The sequence below is a fragment of the Manis javanica genome, chromosome 15 (assembly GCF_040802235.1).
Source record: "Manis javanica isolate MJ-LG chromosome 15, MJ_LKY, whole genome shotgun sequence".
Classification (NCBI taxonomy): Eukaryota; Metazoa; Chordata; class Mammalia; order Pholidota; family Manidae; genus Manis; species Manis javanica.
Genome location: NC_133170.1, coordinates 50,293,864 through 50,308,095, shown reverse-complemented (window position 1 = coordinate 50,308,095; position 14,232 = coordinate 50,293,864). Strand labels below are relative to the sequence as shown.

General features: G+C 41.3%; 1 protein-coding gene across 6 annotated transcripts in view; it reads left to right on the top strand.

The window, feature by feature from the left end:
• Nucleotides 1-7,084, top strand: part of NEK10 (NIMA related kinase 10) — a 210,851-nt gene extending 203,767 nt beyond the window's left edge. For all 6 annotated transcript variants that reach the window (XM_073223984.1, XM_073223983.1, XM_073223982.1 and 3 more), the window contains one exon: nt 1,008-7,084. In XM_073223984.1, coding sequence (XP_073080085.1) covers nt 1,008-1,056 — 49 coding nt within the window. In that variant the 3' untranslated portion in view covers nt 1,057-7,084. The remainder of the gene's footprint in view (nt 1-1,007) is intronic.
• The last annotated feature ends 7,148 nt before the right edge of the window (nt 7,085-14,232 follow it).

Below are 14,232 nucleotides of genomic sequence, written 5' to 3'. Positions count from 1 at the left end.
TCCGGATAGCAACTAATGCAGTAAGGCAAGATTTGGCACATTTTCAGCATAGGTAATAGAGGTAATATTTAGTTAGGGAGTGAGAGATGCCATTTTTAACCCAAAGTCTCGGCATAAAGTCATTGTCAGGCTATTAGCTCTCTTCAGGGAAAGTTTCTGGAACTGTTCACATAATGGGAAGACTGATGGAGCAGTTGGTTGGGAAGACTGTCTCAGGCACAAAATGCTGCATTAGGAACATAAAATCGTAACAGAAACAGAAATAACAGTAAGGCGCCCTAGTCAACACGGAAGATTCCTCATTTCTCTGCTTCTGGGGAGAGGAGGTAGGACTGAGTTAAAAGGAAGAAATCGGTGGGAAGGAAATGAAGCAAGGTAAAAAACTTGGGCAGCCCTAGCAGGCTCTGTACTGGGTCATTTGCAGGATTGTGTGATTAATTATGCCTCAGACACATAAACATTTAGCTTCCTTACCAACAGGATGCAGCCTAATCAACAAAGAGCCTTACTTTTATCTCTCCTGTTTATGAGAGTAAAGCTGTTTGAGTAAGTTAGCACACAGGCACACCATCCTTATATACTTAGGAGTACACATTAATATTTTACTTTTTAACAGTAAAATATGTGTTGAGAACATTTATAAGACAAAAAGAAATCTACATTGAATCAACTTGCATTGCTTCCCCCCCACAATTAACTGGTGAACATGTAAATTAGATATTTTAATGTACATAGGTATTTAAATATGCAAGCTACTTTGAATCATTGTTTATTTTTCCACTATAAAGGGTTGTCATTTCCAGCTGTGTTCATAATTTGAGAAAGACCCTGTGAGCACTAAACAAAAGCAGCTTTCTGCAAACGTCCCTATCTTACTATGTTTAGAATCCCATTCTCTTCACTGTGATTTATTTACCTATATACCTGAGCTACTGCTTTTGAAATTGAATGTGTGAATTAAAATGCTTGCAACTATAGAGAACTCTTTCTACTTCTGAATCTGCTAGGTATCACTCCTACCCATGGGGGACCAAGAATCACCCAACTAAAAGATGAAAATGCTGCCTTTTAACGGAATTGGTTTGCCCAGTGAAGTTCAAGTTCTGGACGTCAGCCACTACTAAGATGCCCGAGTATTGGGAGCTGCTAGAAGAGCATGGGAAGGGAAGACCACCGTGCCATGGCACCCACAGGCCCTCTTTCTGGAGGTCGTGTGCTCGGCTCCCTGACAGCTGCAGTGCTTGGAGGCTCCATTCCTGGGACACATTACACACAGGATGTCAGGCTGTCCGGGTGCTCTTGGGAGAAATGCTGCAAAATTCATCGGTGGGGAGAAAACCCACTCCTCACAGCACTGTCCTCCAAGTTAAACAAACAAACAAACAAGAACCTTGACATATTTTTTCAAAGGAATATTTTATATGTAGGATTGCTGAAACTATATTTAAAGGCATCCAACCCTCCAAGTATAAAACATAGTTTTAGATAGAGAAAAGTATAGGACCAAGAGTAATAATATATTGGGTGATTCATTGTATTCCCCATTTTTTTTTAATTTTAAAAGAATTTCAAAATATGTGATTGAATTTTTTGTTGTTGTTTTGATGAAAGAATTGGTTCTCGCTTAACCACTTCGGTGCTTGTGGTCTTGGACTATGATGCACTGTAGACAGTATTTGTAACCTTGCACAGCCTCTGGGAACAACTGTCAAACTGTCAGATTTAAGTTAGATTAATAGACTATATTGATATGTGTGTGTGTATATGTACACTTGGGGGGAGCAGAGGTTTTGATTAGGCTAATGCTTTGCTGCTAATCAAGCTTATAGTATTTTTAGAGCACTTTGAAGAGTTTATACAATCTATGAAAGAGATGCAATATTTTCCTCATTCTGAGCTCCTTCTTACAAAAATTACCCACATTATTTTAAAATTTTTATTGCTTGGGAATTTAAAATGAGAATTATTTATATAATAAAAGTTCCTTCATTCATTGAGATGTTTCTAAGGAAGAGAAGTTACACCACCAAATCACATCCCATTCCTATGTAGGGAGAATTTATGACAATTTTCTAGACTCTTACTGGGCTAAGATCTCTTCTCTTCAACTGGCTTCTTATACCTGGTATAATGCCAACAAATGCCCTTATTGCCAAATCAGACCGCTCTTCAAGAACATTTTAATTCTATGTAATTAGTCATCCAAAAGCCAAAATTGTGCTTTTTATTTACATCTCACCGAGTTCTGTTATCTTTATTTACATTGATATATTTTAGCATGATTGAACAGAATTTAGTGCAATCTATTTACAGTGGCTGAAACATAATAACCTTTTGTATAGCATGGAAAATTTTGTAATGTGAATCGATACTATTTTTACAATTAGTATGTTTAATGCTTAAATGATATCCAAACTCCCTTTAACTAATGCCTTTGAAGATTGCCTATGAATCTTTGTCTTTAAACCACAGTAATGATTACAAATATATTGTAATTTCAAATAATAGATGCAGTTACAGTAATGAAACATTTCAGTTTCACATTTCAAATCAATCCCATCCATATGCGGCATTTACATGTAAAATCATAATGCTATGATTTTGTTCATTTACCCAGGCAAAATTGTGTTCCTATTTCAACTTAATCTGAAGCTGCATGATTAGTTTTTATATCTTTGCAGGTACAGCCTGGGCACATTTCCTCTCTGAGAGGAGGCACAGGCCCAGAGGGGCACCACTGTAATTGAGAGAAGCTAATACCTAGAAATTAACCAAGCTGCGGGGTGAGAGTTTGAACAATGAAGTTCTTTCTCAAATGGTAATGTATAGTAAACAAAGGTTAGAAAAACATAGTATTCAGAGGCTACACCTTGGTAAGAAAAGAGAAATTATTTATTTGAAGGTGTTTTCAAATGCATACAGATAATCTTATTGACCAGAAAGGGAACAAAATGTTTCTATCTAATTAACTCTTCTAGACCAATAAATGGTCGCCAGTAAGAATTAACAAAAATAAGCAAATGAATATCCTTTTCAACAGCAGCTTTAGGCCCATCAACCCTACGCTGATAGATGCATTCTTTTTGCCAAAATAATGAATGTGTTGGATTCTATTTGATTCCCATGTTGAACTGCCGCTTGATGTCACTGTATCAAAATTGTCCCAGCTCAGGGCCAAGCCTCTAAGAGGATGTGAGGTATGGGTAAGGGGGCCTTTGTGCATGGACTCATGTCCTAACAGTGAAGTTCAGTCTTTCAAAGCCCTCACTTTTCAACTTTCAAACAAAGAACCCCCCCACTTCTAATGAAGCAAGAACGGTCATTTTCTTTTAACATCTGAACATCCCTCTAGTGCAAAGAAGCTCTTACTGGAGCTTAACGGTTCTCATGATCTTTTCCTAATTGTACTTAAAATTTTCTCTTTCTCTTGTATAATTTTTAATTATGTGTTGTGTAATGAAATCCCTGTGAATTCATCTAACTCCCCGCCACTGAATATTTGTATGGGACAGAATATGAATCAGTCTCTTCAGATTACTTTTGATACACAAATGCTTCAGTTAATTATGTTTTGATCTACTAGCTCTAGCTGAATATATGTACTTGAAATCTTAATTGCTTTTTAAAAGCAGAATGTTTCATTCTCAGGAAAATGACTGCAGCAGGCATATGTGCCTCCTGGTTGTTAACCTTGTGCTCTTCCAGATGCTTGATATTTAATTGGAGATATTCAGGGAATAGTAACAGGGATACTAGACTCAGTGCTCATGGATGGATTTAAGAAACTTCCAAGGTAGATGATGGAGGAGTTGAAGGTGGACATTGGTGTGGCTGTGGGCAGTATGTACAGTCTGTTTGGCATTCTGAAGCAGGGCCTCATTAAGAAACACTGATGAAGTTTACCCAAATTATGGAACTGATTTGGAGCTAAGGTCTTCCTAGAGGTACCTTCTATGACTTATTAAAATACTATGAATTTTGAGGTTCAAAAACAAATACAGGGCTGGTTGACTATGTGCAATTCCAGCAATATCATCAATTAATCACCACTCATTTTTAAGACATGAGAAGTTGATGATATTGTTTAGTCATTTCTGTCAGTATTAATATGCATAGAATCCATACCCCTCTTTTTGATTTGCTGAATTGCAAAATACATTTACTGCTAGTTCTCTTTCTTGGAATAGTAAGGACCTGTGCATAGTAAATATGCTGGATTCCTTTAGAAATGGTTTCATCCTGTATCTGAAGGCAGTAAAAAAACTTCTTTTTAAGCTACTTTTATTGTTTGCCTTTCACTTTTTTTATGGTGTGTGTTCATGAGCACAGAAGTCAGCTGGAGAGGCAATGCAAAGGGGTCAGGGCTGAAAGAGCTCCCTGCTTCCATGTATCAACTTTGACTCTTCCATGTATTGACCTTCCATCCAAACATGAAATTGCTCACTCACAACAACTAAATGTGATAATAATAGTATTTTATATACCCTTGTGATATCTTTCAGATTATATCCTTTGTTGTAAATTAACATAGTTTCACATAGATTATTTTTCCCAGTTGAAATGTGCTGCTAACAGAATGCTTATCTCTGAATGCTGTTTTTCATTTTAATAGGAAGACACAGTATCTCAGGGAAACAACTTTGTGATAAAGAAATTCTTATGTGTGTCATTATAGTTAAATTGCTTATTGTAAATATGACTGTTATGGTTGATTACATTCCTGCGGTGATGTTTTGAGATTTGCAAGAGGGACAGGGAAGATTTTATGATTTTGATGGGGTGGCTGATGGATATTGCCAATTTACACACCCTCTGGGTCCATGACAATAGTTGTTTTTGAAGACAAGGATCACAGGCCCTAAAATGATATAGCAGCGTTCTTGGTATGTGAGGTATGTCAGATCTTGTTTTGTTTTTCACTACAAATATGCAGCAATGAATCAATAACATAAAATGTTTGATATACAGTTTATTGCTTTTATTCTAAAAGTAAATGAACTCTATTCTTTATTGAAAACTGAATATTATTCCTTGAAATGTGACAAGCTGTTTTTTTTTCCATTTTGTACTATGAAGCTTTGTACTATGAAGCTTTTCCATTTTGTACTATGAAGGAATATTATTCCTTGAAATGTGACAAGCTGTTTTTTTTTCTCTATTTTGTACTATGAAGCTTTGCACTATGAAGCTTTTCCATTTTGTACTATGAAGCTTTGCACTGTCCCTGTGTTTGGAGGGAGCAGAAGTATATTATAGCAAATATGTGGCTGTTTAAATACTGTCATTCGGAAGTCACCTACCTTTGTTTCCTCTGAACAAAGATAGAAATTTTGTCTTTGTAGAAAATTCTGACAGGTGATCAACAAGTCTGGGTAGATGCTTGGACTTACTCTGGTGAGCTCACAAATGAAAAATCAGCTGAAGTTTTGTAAACATGTAAACAAGTGGAGAGAGGTTGGAATAGAAATAAGCCACGAGGAACAAATGCTTCTGGCCTTAGTACCTGGGGGTCAGACTATGAGGTCACTTATAAAATAATATTCTTAACTCATGATTTACTTCTCCATTTCAAGTACCATTTGAGTCAGGATTCTGAAAAAGAATATAAAGCTTATGAATGGCTATTACATTTTCATTTGCCTTGTACTCTCAGTGAATTTTGAAGGAAATGGAGCTGGTTTAGGGATAAGGAATACCTTATGTCCAGAAGAAATATGTCCAGTATTTGTGTGAACCCAACCTCATGCTGAGGGAGGTGAATAAATCAGAAGTGAAATCCCAACTTGTTAAAGATGAAAGATGACTCTTTCCGGGAGGTGGGGTAATCCCCAAATAAAAACTGTGGAGTCAGAGCGCAAGTAGAAGCAAGTGGTTGCACAGCACCTGCAGTCTCCCACAGGTGGGTCACAGGTGGGGAGCCACTCGCGAGGGGCCAGGGAGCTCCAGGAACTTGAATGATTCCTGCTGCAGGGGCAGCTGATCACGTCCTTCCAGTGGGCAGTGCTGTTGGACTGTTCTCTGGCACAGACATCAGTTAAGTTGACCGCTGGTATCGGATGGCCTCCTACATTTCCCTGGTAATCTGTTGGTTGAACCCTAAGACAGGAGCCCTTATGAGGCATTCCCAAAGATAGTAGACTCCTCAGAGAACCAGTTCCGCCTGCCTTAAGTGACCGTGGTTCTGCCCCTGAGACTCATGTTTTCGTCCCCATTTCCACCCACAGCCTCAGGCCCATTTCATCTATCAGTACAAATTTTGCAAAATATGTATGTGGAGCTTACATAGATGATAAATGCAGGTGGATTTGAACATGCTTATACTTAATTAAATTAGAAGAGAAACATTCCAAGGTATTTCAGTGGCTTGCAAGTAAACCAGTTGATAATCAGGCTGTGGAAAGATTTCCATCATTATACTCTTTCAAAATGGGGAACAAAAAAAATCACTTAAAAATCTTTTGAGGGTGTTTGTTTATTGACATTTACTGGATCAAAACTGAATTATAATGCTTACTGTATTCTGTTGTTCCTTGTGGTGAGTTTGTAAAGATCAAACAGAGCTGTCCTTTCAAAAGCAGCACAGCCTCTAATCCCACATTGCCCAGGCCTTCTGTTTTCTGGACAGGTAGGGGTCTGAGACAAAGGCCTGTGCTTACAGAATGGAAAAGTGCTTTCAGTTTGCTTCCCCCTCTCCATCTCTGTTCCAGCCCCATCCCAGGCCTCTCTTCTATTGCACACACGTGCCCTCCCATTCCTAGTCGAGGAACAGACCCCTCCAAAGGTTTCCTGCAGGGAGCCCTGTTTTATTAGAAGGAATATTTGCAGTCCTGAGACTGTGTGGGATGTGGAAGTCAGAGGGAAGGCAGACCACTCTGCACAGGACTCTGTCCCTCCAAGACCTCCCAAGCACCTCCTGTGTGAGCACACCGAGACTCCCAAGTGGCAGTTGAGGCCCTGGAAGGGAAGCAAAATGAAATGCCTCTGTAAAAGCTTTATATAAAAGATGCAAGTAGCCTTTATTTTTGCTATAGCTTAAATATGCTTTAAAATGCTAAAGAAAATTAAAAATCTATTTTCAAACTTATTGGAAAAGAATTTCTCTTTGTCAAGTGTTATAGCAAATGGTCATCTCTCACCAGCTCTCTCAATCTCTCCTTTTATGTATTCAAGTCTTTTGATAAAGAAAAAGTTCCAGAAAGGTAATCATACATGTGTTTAAGCTCAAATGTGTCCAGCAGAGTTAACTGGTGGCAATTATCTATGGCCACAAATGTTACATAATGAGCACCTCAAAACTTTGTGACTTAAAATGACAAGAATTTATTATTTTTCATGAGTCTGTAAGTCAGCTATTCTACTGATCTGCACTCAGCTTGGACGATTTCTGCTGGGCTCTCTCTCATGTCAGTGGTCAGCTGGCATGTTGCCCAGGGCCTGGCGGGTCTAGGACAGAACCACAGGGGACAAGTCAGCTCTCCTCCACGTGTCCCGCATATCCAGCAGCCTAGCCCAGGTGTGTTTTTGTGGTGGTAGCAAGAGTTCAAGAGAGAATGCAGAAAGCCATGATTTCTTTGTCAAGCCTCTGCTTACCTCAAGTTTTCCCAGTCCTATTGGCCAAAGCAGATCATGTGTCAAGCCCAGCAGTAGCATGGGAAGGTGTATCAGATTTTATTGCTGTGTAAAAAACTGCTATAAATTTAGGAGTTAGAAATAAGAAAAGTTTTTTATCTCACAATTTCTGTAGGTCAGAAGTTTGAGCAGGCCATAACTGGGTCCTTCCACAGGCTGGAATCAAACAAAGTATGGGTGGGTAACTGGGGTCTCATCTAAGCCTTGGGACCCTCTTCCAAGACCATGTGAGTATTGGCCTACTTCAGTTCCTTGTGTTTGTAGGACTGAGGTCCTCAGCAGCTAGATGTTAGTCCCCTGCCAGGTGGCCCTGTCCACAGACAGTTCGCATCAAGGCAGCTTCTTCAAGGCCAGCAGGAGAGTCAGTATCGCCCTCACTCTCTCCTTGTCATTGACTAAGACAGAGTTTTATAACATAAGCACATCCAGGGAGTGGCATCCCATCACCTTCACCATATTCTAGTTGTTATTAACAAGTCACAGGTGCAGCCTGCACTCACAGGGAAGGGGTTACACCAGGGAAGGGTCACTGGTGTCACCTAAGGTGTGTCTCCCTAAGTGCAGTACCTCAGAGCACACATACAAGGAGACCTGAAAAATGGGGGCCATGAAATATGAAATATCACAATATTAAAATTCCTGGAGAACAAAGTATTACATGAGGTCATTATGAAAATAACCTCAGACTATAGGTGCTGAATTCCAGAACTTTGCCCATCCCCATCCCATGATTCAGTTAGATGTGTCCAGTAGACTATTTGAAAACCAAACTTAACCCAGCAAATAAACTTTAGCCACTGGCATGGGAAGCAGGAATGGATGGAAATTATTCTTTTTCCAGAAGCCAGAGGAGCTTTCAGAAACCCCACTGTAAACACCCCCACATTCTTCAAACTCAGAGCAGTATTATCTGCTATTCTTGTTTTAGTCCTTTATCAAACGGGAACAAATTGCTTGTTTTCAGTAATTATGTTTATATGGCAGAGGAAAGGAATTCAGTAAGTGAATTATAGAATATAGCTTTATACAACTACAACTACAATCTGAAGAAAATACCTCATACACCAGGAATACAGGAAAATGTCTCTCTCCCAAATTTAAAGATTCTGTCCCTCTTCTCAAGATTGAGCATATAATTTCATATTCATTTTACTCCAGATGCAGCCTTCCCCAAAATGCAGATTTAATTTGCTATCATACTGTAAAGACTAAAATGGCGTAAGTTAATTTTGTGCATATACTGATTTTAGCTCTTCAGCCACGCAGCATTATCACAGACATTTTAACATCTTCGATACTTGCAAGAAAGTTGTTTATATAACCCAGGAAAATAGTTGTAATTTTCATAATGAGTATATGGGTACACATATTATGAATTGTTCAAGACTCAAGAAACAAATCATTTAAAGTCTAAAATTCCCTAAATTTATCTGTGCATGAAATCAGAGGGAGGCTTTAGGCCCTTGGCTCACACAGATGTGTTTGAACGCCAGCTCCATGATTTTCTACTGGGATGGTGTCAGTCCAAGGACTTAATATTGCTAAGACTCAGTTTCCTTGTCTGTGTAATGAAGAGAATAGTAGATTCCACTTTAAAAGGTTACCAAGCCTAGGCTTGAAGCAGCAATTAAATACTGTACCAGGGGTAAGGTGCTCAGAACAATGTCAGCCTGTGTCCCCCCACGTGCCCCAGACCCAGGCTGTTCACATAGCCTCCTGGTGCACTTTCTCTCCTAGCAACCTGCACCAGAGTCTCCTTGATGGGTATTGCCCTGGGATTGCAGGAGCTGGGGTGGCCTGCTGGCAGGGGTAACACTGGAAATTTCTGTCTCCAAAGGCAGCCTTAACCCACTGACACAGAGGTTCAGGGGAACGAATCCCCCAGCACCCTCAGCCCTGACTGGGCCAGCCCTGAGGTGTGGCTGTCACTGTTTACAGTCCCCTGCACAACTGCATCACCGTCCCCCTCCCTCCATGGAGCCAGGCCTGACAAATGCCCTTGCCTCGCTTCCTTCCTGTCCCTGCCTTATCCCCACCTACCCACAAGTTTTCCTGCCACCACTGCCTGATGAATCCATTCCACACCTCAGGACGTGCTTCTGGGGAAGCCCACACAAGGTTCTGGCAGGATATAAATGACCAAATCAATATTAGCTTAACGTTTTGGTGACAAGAAGTGTGAATTGACAATCAGATGGCACACGGGCCTAAGGAAATGGTTCACTGATTGGTGTCACTGTGGTGTGTCCTGGTATTGAGTCCCATTGAGCAGGAATGGAAGGCGGCTTCCTCATGTGGCTGTGCCACACTCCTGGCCCCTCTCCCTACTGCAGGTCAGGTGGTTTATGGCTGTCAGCGGGCAGCAGAAGCCAGCAGCACAGGGGTTGAAGAATGGTCCACAGCACTTCTGTAGTCTCCTAACATGACCTGGACTGTTCTTTCCGGGCCTTGGGGAGCCTGCTGCTGTTCTCTGCATTTCTGTTGCTGTGTTCTAGATGAGGTGAGGTCAGAATTCCAAGAAAAGAAATCATGAGAAATAGGGAGAACCCTTAGACCAGGAGGAGGTGGACTTCCTGGGCCTCCTCCCACCACCCCCAACCCCCTCCAACATAGAATAACCTCAGCCTGCAGGGAGCCCCCCCGTGGCCTAGGGTTCAAGGAAAGCCTGGCTGACTGCATTCTGCCTCTGAGAGAGATGGGAGGCTTTCCCTGTATGTCTTTCACCAGTTTCCTTTGAGAGTATTTGCTTCTTTCAAAAAACTTCCACCAAAGTAATGTTCATCTTGGTGTCAGCTCATTTATTTTAAAAACACTTTTGAGTTATGCTTATTAATCCCACCTTGAACATTTTAGATAGTCCTATCTTTTACCTTTGCAAGACATGAAGTCTCGTGAAAATTATGTTGCTTTCAGCACAAAGTACACAACAAACGTCTACTAATTCTATCCCAAAGCTCATCGTTTCTGGTCAATTGCCCAGTTACACATCAGGAATTATTTGTGTTGGAGTCTTCTTTATGACTGCTCTCCGAGGTCATCACGTCCTGGCTCCTCTCATCCCTGCCGTACTGGGCCCCAGCAGCAGCCATTCGCATTTTTGGTACCGGGTCCTTCCGGTTCAGAGTTCCAAAGTCAGTGCCACTGAAAGGAGGGGAGTGAAGCGCTGGTTGCTCAGATTCCGCCCACCTGCAGGGTGCTGACTCGAGGAGGGAAGGCTCTCGCTCCCGGCTGTGTTGTCTGCTCCTGAACGAGTCACTAGGAGAAATGTCACTGGAAACCCTTTCCTGGCTCCTTCTGCTCCCAAAACATGTCTGCCCCCTTCTCCTGCACAACACACGCACACACCACCACTCCCTCTGGAAGCCGGGCAGGATCTTCCCGGGCCTTTCCCTGTTGGTAAGCATTTTTATTGCTCAGCTGAGATGGTGCAAAGCTTTATTTTGGCCACATTTCTAAATATCTACTCATCTCTTTCATTCTTTTTTCCTTCTTAGCCTAGAATTTGGAGTGTGACGGTTCATAGGCCAACCCTGTTCAGCTGTCTATAAGGGAAAACATTGCAGTCTGCGAACATCGTGACTTCAAGAGTCAACACTGTTTATATTGTTTAATGTTAAAGCTTGTCTTCCTTTCCACTTTCTTCTAAATTTTCAATATTTTTAACGTTCATTTTATACTCTAAGGGATATGAAATGTCATGGAAACCTTATATGCTCTCCCACTTTATCCTGCAGACTCCATAATACAGCCTTAGGAGAATTTATAGTACAATGATTAGTTATTGTTGTTTTTCTCCTCAGAAACAATAGAGGTGAATTGCTAACTTTGAAACAAGATTTTTGACCTCATCTTACCATTTCTATTTTGAAGAGTTTTATTAAGCCTCCATGGATTAAAAACCAAACAAACATACAAAAGGTTGACAAGTAAATTTGAAGCAGGTGGTGTTTTGTTTGCTTACAGCTTAATCAAATCAGTGTTTAAAAGTGTTGTATTTATTGAGAGCATTAGTTCATGAGAATAATTTCCAAAATTCTCACCTATTTGTCAATCTCTTTACTTTCCACTGGGGCAGGAGAGAGGTGTTGAGTGGCTACTGCATGACAGGCACTGCACAGGGCCCTTTGCGTGTCTATTTTCTCATCATAATAGCCACTGTAGGAGAATATTGTACAGATGAAAAAAAACCTGGGGTTTAGCAAAGTTAAGAAGCCAGTGGGTAAGCCAAGAAAAGCCAGAACCAAGGAGAAAACCTAGATTCTGCATGTGTGCAGTACCTATACTGTTTTCATCCTCACCAAGTTAAAAACTTTAGTTGATATCATCAAGAGAAGATTACTCAATTCATGGGATTTAAAAATTTCTCTGCATGCTTTATCTAATGTTATCATCTCATCTCTAGGTCCTAGTGGCCACTTTGTATTTATAGCTAATGTGTGCCTTAAATAGTTGTAGGATAAAAGAAGTTCTATTCATTCTTTATGGAAGTACAAAGGCAGACTGCACTAGCCTTTCAGTAATTGTTCCACAGCTGGATCCTGAGCCACCCCAGCCCACTTTTTAATGTTTCTCTAGGCCCTAAACTTTCTTTCCATCAGTGCTTTGGTAATCCTGGTTGTGTAACCTCCTGATACATAATAAGTTTCTCATGTAATATTTGCTAATTAAATGGCTCAAAAACCAGCCAAGCACTTTGACTTTGAAAGTCAATGGATCAAAAAAAAAAAGAGTCAATGAACAGAAGCTTTTACTTTCAGAAACAAAGTGAAAGAGATATACTTGCTGTGTGACCCAAAGTGAATCACTAAACCTCTCAGGACCTCAGTTTTCTGAGATAACAGTGCTTTTTTTATTGCATTATCATAAAGATTAAAGGTGCTAATGAGCATATGAGAACATATAGTTCAATACATGGATCAAGGAAACATTAAATAACTGAAAAAATAAGTTTTATTAACCTGTAGTTTCCCAAAGGTTGAAGGATGGTCTTGCAGCCTCATTTAAGTCTCAGTATCCTCATTTTAAAAATGCCCCTGTCAGCACTGCCTCCAAAGAGGATGTCCAGCCCTGGAGATGCCTGTTCCATGGGACAGCCACAGAAGGGTCTGCTGGTACCCCAGCATCCTGTTCAACTCTTGGTTGTAAGATTGCTTCAAGTAGTAAAAGGGAATTAGTTGGCTCATATAATTTATTCATTCAGAATAGGATAAGTTTGAAGCATTGCTAAATTCAAGGGCTCAGAAGATTATCAACAGGACACACTCTCTGTCCGTCCATCTCTGTGTGTCTCCCTCTCAAAAACTAACCTCTGAGCTTTGCTGTCCTCCATCATGGCCTTACTTCAAGCAGGTTCTCTTCCCACAGTGGTTCCCAAGAACACGAGGAGTGCATCCTTCTAGATTCGAGTCTATCAAAGATTCCCTTAGCGGTTTGGCAGAAATTCCAGAATTGGGTGTCAGTGGACCAGCTCGGATAACAGGTTCGGTACTTCAGCTCAGAGAAGGCAGGATGATGGGCTCCGCAGACAGGCTTTGCGTGGGTCATGTGCCCACCTCTGAGCCAGTCTCTGTGGCCAGGGGAATGTGAGGCCCATCCCTGAGGCCCAGAGAAGAGGGGCCCATGGACACCATGATTTCTGGTGGGAAGAAGCAGTTATCTGAGAATGACAGTGGGAATGACGAATTTAAGGAGGATAACGGGGAGCTGGAGTTTTGGCAGACAGAAAGCAGATGTTAAGGAGCTTGATTGGTTTTCCAGGAAGGATTTGTGTCTGACCGCTGAGAGGGATTTCGGGCCAGTTGTTCCTGCCCCACTCCTCCATCACCTGTTTGCTTACAGGGACTTGAACAAACTGTCTCTTAAGCAAGAGATTCCATTAGGGAAGAAATATAATCAAAGCAAATCAGGAACCTGGGGGAACAACTGTTTGCACAGCTCATGTGTTTCAGTTGTCCGAGAGCCCACAGACGAAGTGGAGGCAAAGGAGCCGGAAGTATCAGTGCGTCCTCTGTGGTGGTCAGTGGCCGGCTTTGCTGCAGTAATGCCTGCTTTTTCCTCACGTCAGGCTCTTTTATTCTCAAAGGGAGTGTGTTGGTTTCCATGCAGGGCTACTGTCCAGGTTTCTCTCCTTCCTTTGGGCCAGAGCAGGCCCCAGCCTTCCCCCAGCTCCACTCCTCCATTGGCACCTCTGACTGTGGCCCTCCCAGCTTTGGGCCCATTCTGATTAAGACAGCCCTTATGTTCCTGGCAAGCTCTGAGCTGCACAAAACAGTTTCCCATTCCACAATGGATGGGATCTTGCAGTATTTTTGCCAGCCTGTTAGGTGTGTCTGACAGAGCCCTTAGTATCCACACAGTCCCTTCCATCACCCTTGTCATCTAACCGTTCAGGGGTTATCTGCCCGACTGTCCCAGGCCTTGGCCTTAGCCAACTCATTTGGTTGAATCCAAAACAAACTTATCACTTGGAACCTAAAACACTGTGTGCTACCTACCAAACAAATGGCAGAGTGACTTCCTGGATAATGACATCCACATTGAGCCCATGTTTACAATGCCTCTTTGGGTAATGAAATGTGGTGGCAGCCCTTACTTCTTCAGTGT